The sequence below is a fragment of the Gekko japonicus genome, unplaced genomic scaffold, assembly GCF_001447785.1.
Source record: "Gekko japonicus isolate JY-2015 unplaced genomic scaffold, Gekko_japonicus_V1.1 scaffold2246, whole genome shotgun sequence".
Lineage (NCBI taxonomy): Eukaryota > Metazoa > Chordata > Lepidosauria > Squamata > Gekkonidae > Gekko > Gekko japonicus.
In genome coordinates, this window is record NW_015159782.1 from 245400 (window position 1) to 255008 (window position 9609).

At 47.8% G+C, this 9609-nt stretch overlaps 1 protein-coding gene across 1 annotated transcript in view; it reads left to right on the forward strand.

Moving 5' to 3' along the window:
• Nucleotides 1-9609, forward strand: part of FBXO41 (F-box protein 41) — a 67730-nt gene that overhangs the window by 27757 nt on the left and 30364 nt on the right. The window contains exons 3-5 of the mRNA XM_015407060.1: nucleotides 1136-1215; nucleotides 6650-7005; nucleotides 8978-9219. Of these exons, the coding sequence (XP_015262546.1) occupies nucleotides 1136-1215; nucleotides 6650-7005; nucleotides 8978-9219 (678 nt within the window). The remainder of the gene's footprint in view (nucleotides 1-1135; nucleotides 1216-6649; nucleotides 7006-8977; nucleotides 9220-9609) is intronic.

The window sequence follows — 9609 nt, forward strand, 5'->3', positions numbered from 1 at the left end:
CCCCCCCCATCATGCCTTTAGGTACAAGCTCTCCCTCCTCTGTGAGGGCAGATCTGCATGTTTCCTCCCCCCCCTCCCCAATAGCTATGAATCTAAAACAGTCCAGTGGCGCCTGAGCGGTGGATGTTGCCTTTTGACATACTTCCGGTGATGTCAGGGGGTGTGGCCTATGCAAATAAGTTATGTTAATGAGCTCCTGCACCTCTTTTTCTACGAAATGACCCCTGGATTGATGGTCTCACGCGAGGTTAGGCAGCATTATAAATAGAACTGAGTTCCCCCCATAAATATCGACTTTCCAACTGGTCCCCTGGGGCCGTAAAGGGGAGGGAGCCATAATGCTTCGTAAAGTCAAAGCAGTTGCGCATATAAAGTCATCCTCGGTCACAAGGGAGAGTCCCCAAGGCCAGTACTGCGAGATGAGTAAATCATAGAAACATGGAATCATAGAATGTTAGAGTTGGAAGGGACCTTGCAGGTCCTCTAGTCCAACCCCCTGCACTCTGCAGGAGCATAGTGCGGCAAGAGTTCCACCGACTCCCTCATTTCCTTTCCCAAAATATAAAACTTAACATCTTTTCTAGTGCAGCAAAAGTTCCACCGACTCTCTCTTTTCCTTTCCCAAAATATAAAACTTAACCTCTTTTCTTCTTCCTTGATATACTGGAGCCTGTGGTTTCGTCCCACTACCTGCACGAGGAACTTCTGACACAAAAGCCAGCGGAGGTCTCCTTGCTCTGGAAGAACACATTGTGGTTAGTGGGAAAGGTTCGCAGGATCCAGCCTACGGTTTCCAGATCTTTCAGAAAGAGGGGCTTAACAACAGGGTCATATGTTATGCAGTGTTCCCTCTAAGCTGTGGAGTCTTGTGAGCAAAAGTTCTACTTTTGTGAGCTACCGGCATTAAAGTTGTGAGTGAGCGATTTGGCTATGGCATAAATTAGTTTGCTCCTTCCTGAGCTAAGAGAGAAATGTGTGAACCGGAGGCTAAAAAACTGTGAGCTGGCTCACACTAACTCAGCTTAGAGGGAACACTGGCTGGTCTGCCTAGTGGGGAGAAATGTTTTTGTGGACCTGGGATGCCTATCGAATGTATGCTCAAGTTTTTCCGCCTGTGTTCTCTTTGTCTCAACAGAGGGACCGGCATTCCGTTCCGGGGGCCACCGCGCACAGCTCCTATGCCATTTCCAACCAGAGATCTTCTTCCAGCACTGGGTGAGAAATCGTCCTTCTGTTTTTGTTTTGTTTTTCTATCAAACATTTTTATTTTCTCCCAAAAAAAAGTGGAGTACAAAAGGGAAGAGGGGGTAGGGGAAAATATAGATTCATCAAATTCAGGGCTATTTTTGGGCAGGAACGCACAGGAACGGAGTTCCGGCTGGCTCCCAAGTTGGCCACGCCCAGCAGGAGCTCATTAGCATAATAGACCACACCCAACAGCAAAACTCACTAGGATTGGCTACATTAGGGGTGTGTGGCCTAACATGCAAAGGAGTTCCTGCTACAAAACAGCCCTGGGTTTGGACAACAAACAAGGTCAACAGAATAAGAAGGGAAAGGTGGGTGTGGCTGGATGACCACACTTCTGGTAACATGGGGGTGCGACCTAATGTGCTAATGAACTGTGCTGTCAGGGGTGTGGCCCAATATGCTAATGAGTTCCTGCTGTTGGGTGTGGCCTATTATGCTAATGAGTTCCTGCTGGGCTTTTTCTACAAAAAGAGCCCTGAAAATTTATCAAATATGATGGGTAGTTACATACAACAAGTAAAATCAGATGTACTAGTAAGAATACATATTTCAAATATAGAATCAGGGAGTAAAACATCAATATTACAGTGTTTGGGGATGGGTTCTCTCATTAAATGAGAGCCAGTTTGGTGTAGTGGTTAAGTGCGCGGACTCTAATCTGGGAGAACCGGGTTTGATTCCCCACTCCTCCACTTGCACCTGCTGATGTGACCTTGGGTCAGTCACAAGCTCTGGCACAGCTGTCCTTGAAAAAGAGCTGTGTCAGAGTTCTCTCAGCCCCACCCACCTCACAGGGTGTCTGTTGTGGGGAGAGGAAGGGAGAGGAGTTTGTAAGCCGCTCTGAGACTCCAAGTGAAGGGCGGGGTATAAATCCAATCTCTTCTTCTTCTTCTTCTTCTTAAAATAATAAACGAGAACTCTCCTGATGTTAGGAATGATCTATTAACCGTAAGAAGGTTTACGTCTTTAACAGTTGAACAAACTTCTGTGTTGAAATTAAACCATCGCGAAAACCTGAATATTGTCTTAATCGATTGTCAAAATCTAAGTTTTATTCTTACTAAATATCTAAATGCTGCTGGAATACTAAATAAAAAGATTAAAACTATAATCAATATCTTCATCACCTTTAATATGATATTCAGATAATGCCAATTTTTTTTTAAAAAATTAAGTTATTCCCTGCCCTTCTGTTTTTGTCCCCACATCCTTGATCAAACACTTTTTTCTGAGCAGAAGATGCTTAACATTTCATTGGATGGGGCCAGTGTTCCCTCTAAGCTGAGTTAGTGTGAGCTAGCTCACAGTTTCGTAGCCTCCAGCTCACACATTTTTGTCTGAGCTCGGGAAGGAGGGCTCCAGAGCAAACTGATTGATGCAGCAGCCCAATCGCTCGCTCGCAACTTTAACGCCGGTAGCTCACAAAGTAGAATTTTTGCTCACAAGACTCCACAGCTTAGAGGGAGCATTGGATGGAGCTGACCGAAGAATTGCGGGATAAGTAGCTAAGTTTCTATCCTCTCCTCTGAAAATACAAGCTGAGATAATGTCCTTTGTATAATTTTCTTTCGATAACCTCTTAGCACTTTTCATTGCGAGTGTAGTGTATTCAAAGCTGCCTTGAATGCATGATATGTTGTGAAACAACTAATTGAAGTGTAATGTAAAGTTTCGTCCTGGGCTAGGATCCAAATCTGTCCAATCGTGTTACTAGCCCAGGAAGCACCTAACCAATCACTTTCAAGCAAGCTCCCTGAGCGGGAACATCCATGATTGGTCCTTATGTGAACAACCTTATTGGTTGGTATTTGTACAGTGGGTGTGGCTCCATTAGCCGGGAATGTTTAAAAGCAGGACAGCTGCAATGTAAAGGCTGTTCTGGCTATCAGATGTTGATCCATGTTGGAGTGGTGTTCGAGTTGAAAAATAAAGTTGTGTTCTTGCGGAATCACTCTCCGACTGCTTTGTTAAGCGAGTGACTTAACAGCGAGTGAGTGATATATTTCAGTGCTCATCTCTCGTCGTGGCCCTTTCTTAGATACCTTGGGGTAATATCAGTCGGCACTTTGGGGTCAGGAAGGAATTTCCTCCCGGGCCAGATGGGGCCAGGGATCCCTGGAGTTCTTTTGCCTTCTTCTGGGCATAGAATGAGGGTCACTGGGGGAGTGGGGGGGGGAGTTGTGCAGGGGGTTAGACTAGATGACTTTTTTAACGTTTTATTTATAAAGTGTTTTCCATCACCAAACGTGAGCTTAACATATCAACCAGATATTCATTCCATTGAGTCAGTACATTAACTATCATATAACCATGCATACACTCTCTTCCATCTAATCATAAACCATTCATCATCTTTTCCCTGTTATAAAATTGACAATTGGTCCTTTTCTGCAATCTCCATTATTCTATGTATTAATAATTCCTCTTTTGAAGGTAAACTCTCAGTCTTCCAGTATTTAGCAAACAAAATACGAGCAGAAGTTAATACATATGTTGTTACGTATAGTTCGTCTTTCTTATAATTATCAGGCAACATATTTAACAGAAAGATTTCTGGGTGGTAGGCAATGTTCCCTGTAAACTATGGAGCACTGTGAGCAAAAATTCTACTCTGTGAGCTGCTGGCATTAACGTTGTGAGCAGGAGATTTGGCTGCTGCATAAATTAGTTTGCTTTGGAGCCCTCCTTCCTGAGCTAAGACAAAAATGTGTGAGCCAGAGCCTAAAAACCTGTGAGCTAGCTCACACCAACTCAGCTTAGAGGGAACACTGGTGGTAGGGTAATTCTATATTCAGTATTTCAAATATCATTTTTTGTCCCTTATGCCAGTATCGTTGAGATATTTTACACCTCCACCACATGTGAAAAAACGTGCCTATATTATTTTTACATCTCCAGCAATTTTTAGATACGTTTGTGTAGCATTTGGCCACTTTATCTAGTGACCAATGCCACCGACTAGATGACTCTTGAGGTCCCTTCCAGCTCTCTGTTTCTATATAGCAATCTGCTTTTAGGTAGATCCAGGTGGGTCATTATTTATTTATTTATATCTTCGATTTCTACCCCGCTCCAACCCTGAAGGGTCTCTGAGCGGCTTACAAGTTCCAAATTTATCCCTAGCTAAGGCCACATGTCTACAGGGGTTGGGGCTGCCTACCGGCACCCAGGTGGCAGGGCACGCTGTTTTTCTTGGTTGTTCTTCCCGGGCGGTCTTTCGGGTGTCAGTGCTCGGTCCCTGGTGTGGTCGTCTGGTCCGGCGGCTTCTTCTTTCTTTCTTTCGGCGGGCTCGTCTGGTATGTGGGTCGTATCGACTTACAGCCCAGCTAGCGTCCATACGGCTCCGCTGCGCTTGCGTCACGTCCCCACATCCTTATGTGGCTCCGCCTCTGTCTCCACCTCCATCGCTCCGCTTGCCTTCGCTCTGCCGCTCCGACGCTACGCCACTCCATCGCTGCCATTTCCACCGCCGCCACTGCAGTCGCTTCTACTGCTTCTGCCACACACACCCGTACGAGGAGGGTGCCCCCTGCCACCTAAGGGCAGGTACCCATTCATCTACTCGCTTATATTAATTGCTTTCGAACCGCTGGGTGGGCGGGAACCCACCAACCGTTGTGTTGGTCTGAAGCAGCAGAACGAAGTTTGAGTCCGGTGGCACCTTTAAGACCAGCAAGGTTTTATTCTGGGTCTTTCGTGTGTGCAGGCACACGTCTTCAGACTTCTTCAGAGCATGCACACATGAAAGCTTAGACCCAGAATAAAACTTTGTGGGTCTTAAAGGTGCCACCGGACTCAAACTTCGTTCTGATTTGAGGTGATTAATTAATGCTGTTTGTTCAGCTACTAGTGGGGCTAGTTGGGTGTAATAAAGATTGACTTGATGTTAGCTGCTTTGGTTCCCCGTCGGGGAGGAAAGTGGATTATAGAGGAAGTAAATACTTTTTTAAAAAAAACGCTTAATATGAGTTTGCAACCGGAAGGGTTCAGGATAATTACAGCAAACCGGACCATGGTGTATGTGAGCTAAGTGAAACACTAAATCACCGTGTGATTTTTGACGATTTTTATCTTTTTTATATATATGTTAAGTTCTGCCGTTTGAAATGCCTTGTAGACCTAGTCACATCATGACAACATTGGCAATTCCCAGTCACCAGAAATTAAACGCAATAGCGTGTCACCAACAGAGTATACGAAATAGTTCTAAGAATTTTGAAGTGTTGCCTTCAGTACTTCAAGACTGAGATGTATCTACAACAACAAACCTGATGAAGAGTACACAAACGGAATGGGAACTAGAACGCCGTTGTTTGTCTGAAGTTTGTTTCTCTTTGTTTTTCTCTTTGTAACAAGTGTATTACATTAGGACTTTGAGTCCAAGATAAGGCTTGATTACTGACTGTAAATATTACCCTAGGACAGTGATGGCGAACCTTTTAGAGACCGAGTGCCCAAACTGCGACTCAAAACCCACTCATTTATCGCAAAGTGCCAACACGGCAATTTAACCTGAATCCTGAGGTTTTACTTTAGAAAAAACAACTCATACATTAACTTAAGATGATCCCAACAAAGTAAGGAAAGCAATCCCAAATGCTTTCATTTACTTAAAATTATTTGGCAGAGAATTCGACACTTTAATGATGGTCTGGGCCTGGCTGGGGCGATGGCACGCGTGCCCGCAGAGAGGGCTCTGAGTGCCACCTCTGGCCCCCGTGCCATAGGTTCGCCACCACTGCCCTAGGAGTTACATCGTTCTGAATGTACTGTTGAGCTTCATGGTTAAGGCTTCAACTGTATTCTCGTTAATTACCCGATACTCTAAAAATATTTATACTTAGCATATATATTAAAAAAGATTAAAATTGTAGAATTATATGTGGTGATTTAGTGTTTCACTTAACCAGAAGGGTTCAGGGCAGGGACTTAAAGCCCTGGTTTTTGTAGCCTGAAGCGCCTTCCGAGTAAACAAAGCCCAACTCCAAAGGCAGACGTTCTCTTTGGGGTAACTTGCTTTTGAGGGGCAGACCCTGATCCGGACTCGTGGGATTGATCTAGCTGTCCTTCTTCTTCTTCTTTTTTTTTTAAAGCCCCAGGTGGGGATTTTTTAAATTTTTTTATATATCTCTACAAAAACGACAACAGAAAAGGGGGAGGGAAAACTACATTCGCGGGATAAAGCAAAGAACCCACTACTAACTAAAATCCCAAGAGGGGAGATCCTCCAACTAGCTTAGTTACATTCAATCTTCCATCATTTATAACATTATAAACTGAGTCAAGCATTTAAAGTTAATACTTTTCTTTTCAGCTTAAATTTAAACTGTCTACAAACAGTGGGAAGGAAACAGTTTCTAGCTGTCCTTCTCCTGAGTCGTTGCTCCTCTGTCCCCAGGGCCTCCAGCCGTGCCAAAGCCGTTTCCCAAAGCTCCGGCTGCTACGACAGCGACAGCCCCGAACTCTACCAGGGGGACGAGAACGCCGATGGCAACCCTTACCAGAGCCGAGGCCCCGACGGCGAGTTCGACAAGCTGGCGGGGATCCGCAGCGCGGGTCTGCGCAGGCAGGCGATCCAAAACTGGCACCGCAGGCCATACCGCAACAGCACGGAGGGGGAGGAAGGAGACATCTCTGACGTGGGGTCCAGGACCACCGAGTCGGAGGCTGAGGTGTGGGAGACGGAGGCCCAGGTCCCGCCCGAGATTCAGCCGGCGAACTTGACCAGGCCGGGCAACAGCTCCAAGTTACCATGTGAGTCTCTTCCCAGGGGATGGGGGGGGGTGGAATGCTTGAAGATCATACGAACATAGGAGAAGCCATGTTGGGTCAGGCCAGTGGCCCATCCAGCCCAGCACTCTGTGTCACCCGGTGGCCCAAACCCAGGTGCCATCAGGAGGTCCATCAGCAGAGGCAGAAGCCCTCCCACCCTGGGCCCCCAAACACCAAGGATACAGAGCATCACTTGCCCCAGACATAAGAACCTAAGAGAAGCCATGTTGGATCAGGCCAGTGGCCCATCCAGCCCAGCACTCTGTGTCACCCAGTGGCCAAAACCCAGCGGCCACCAGGAGGTCCACCAATGGGGCCAGAGCTCCAGAAGCCCTCCCACTCTGCCCTCCCCCCCCCGCACCAAGAGTACAGCGCATCACTGCTCCGGACATAACAACATAAGAGAGAAGCCAATGTTGGATCAGGCCAATGGCCCATCCAGTCCAACACTCTGTGTCACACAATGGCCAAAACCTAGGGGCCATCTGGAGGTTCACCAGCGGGGCCCGGACTCCAGAAGCCCTCCCGCTCTTGCCCCCCAAGCACCACGAATACAGAGCCTCACTGCCCCAGATAGAGTGTGCCATCTCTACCTTGTGGCTAATAGCCACTCATGGCCCTTTGCTCCAGATGTTCACCCAATCCCCTCATAAGAACATAAGCCATGTGGGATCAGGTCAGTGGCCCATCCAGTCCAACATTCTGTGTCACACAGTGGCCAAAACCCAGGGGCCATCAGGAGGTCCACCAGCAGGAGCAGAACTCCAGAAGCCCTCCCACTGTTGCCTATGTTATATCTGTGCCTGTGTTAGGATTGTCAGCAGTGTTCCCTCTAAGCTGAGTGAGTGTGAGCTAGCTCACAGTTTTTTAGCCTCCGGCTCACACATTTTTGTCTAAGCTGAGGAAGGAGGGCTCCAGAGCAAACTAGTTTATGCAGTAGCCAAATCGCTCGCTTACAACTTTAATGCCAGTAGCTCACAAAGTGGAATTTTTGCTCACAAGACTCCATAGCTTAGAGGGAACATTGATTGTCGGCTGTGCCCGGAAACCACCAGGAGCTTGGAGGGCAAAGACAGGAAGGGCTGCAGTGCTGGGGAAAACTGGACTACACATAACTTGAAGAATCAGCTGAATTCCTAGAGTTACCCACATCGCTTCCAGGTTTTCCTCAGATGTGACTTGGCGGTACGTAAGATGCTGATTTATAAAAAGTCCCCCCACTGCCACTTGAAGCAGTAGCAGACAAGTGATGTTGGGAGGGTTGCCTGAGTTCATAGAACCATAGAATGTTAGAGTTGGAAGGGACCTTGCAGGTCATCTAGTCCAACCCTACAACGTACTTGAAAGAGGGTCGTCCAGCCTCCGCTTGAAAAGGAGTATCCACTACCTCCCGAGGCAGACTGTTCCACTGCTCAACCACTCTTATAGTCATGAAGTCTCTCCTGATATTTAGTCGGTATCGACTCCCTTGTAATTTCCACCCATTAGATCTTGTCTTGCAATCCGGAGCAAGAGAGAATAGGTATGTTCCATCTTCTACATGACAGCGCTTCAAATATTTGAAGACTGCAATCATGTCCCCTCTAAGCCTTCTCTTTCCCAGGCTAAACAGACCCAACTCTCTCAGCCTTTCCTCGTAAGACTTGGATTCCAACCCTCTCACCATCCTGGTTGCCCTTTTCTGGACACGCTCGGGCTTGTCAACATCCTTCCCAAAATGTGGTGCCCAAAACTGGATGCAGGACTCCATGTGAGGCCTGACCATAGCAGAACAGAGCGGAACTACCACCTCCCGTGATCTGTCCCCGCTGGTGGACCTCCTGTGTTGGGGCAGGTTTGGGGAAGTGGGGCTGGGGGGGAGGGGGCTCAGTCTTCCAAAGGCGTCTGTGTTTAACCTGGGAAATGGTGGGCGGTTTTGATTGGCGTCTCCTCGCTGGCTCCTTCCTCTTCACAGCCCGGTCCGACGGGGGAGGCGGGAAGGCCGTCCGGCCGGAGAGGGGCAGCCCGGCACGATCCAACGAGGTCATCCGCCCCGAGATCCTCAAGATGCGAGCCGCCCTCTTTTGCATCTTCACGTACCTCGACACCAAGACTCTGCTCAGGGCCGCCGAGGTTTGCAAAGACTGGAAATTTGTGGCCCGGCACCCTGCCGTCTGGACCCGGGTGCTGCTGGAGAATGCCAGGGTGTCCTCGAAGGTAATGAACGTGTGGGGCTGCCTTATACTGAGTCAGACCCTTAAGAACATAAGAACATAAGAGAAGCCAAGGCTGGAGCAGGCCAAAGGCCCATCCAGTCCAACACTCTGTCACACAGTGGCCAGAAATACCAGGGTCCATCAGGAGGTCCACGAGTGGGGCCAGGACACTAGGAGCCCTCTCACTGTTGCCCCCCCCCCAAAGCACCAAGAATGCAGAGCATCACTTGCCCCAGACCGAGAGTTCCTATCTATACCTTGTGGCTAATAGCCACTGATGGACCTCTGCTCCATATCTTTATCGATAAGAACATAAGAGAAGACAATGTTGGATCAGGCCACTGGCCCATCCAGTCCAACACTCTGTGTCACACAGTGACCCCCCCCCCAA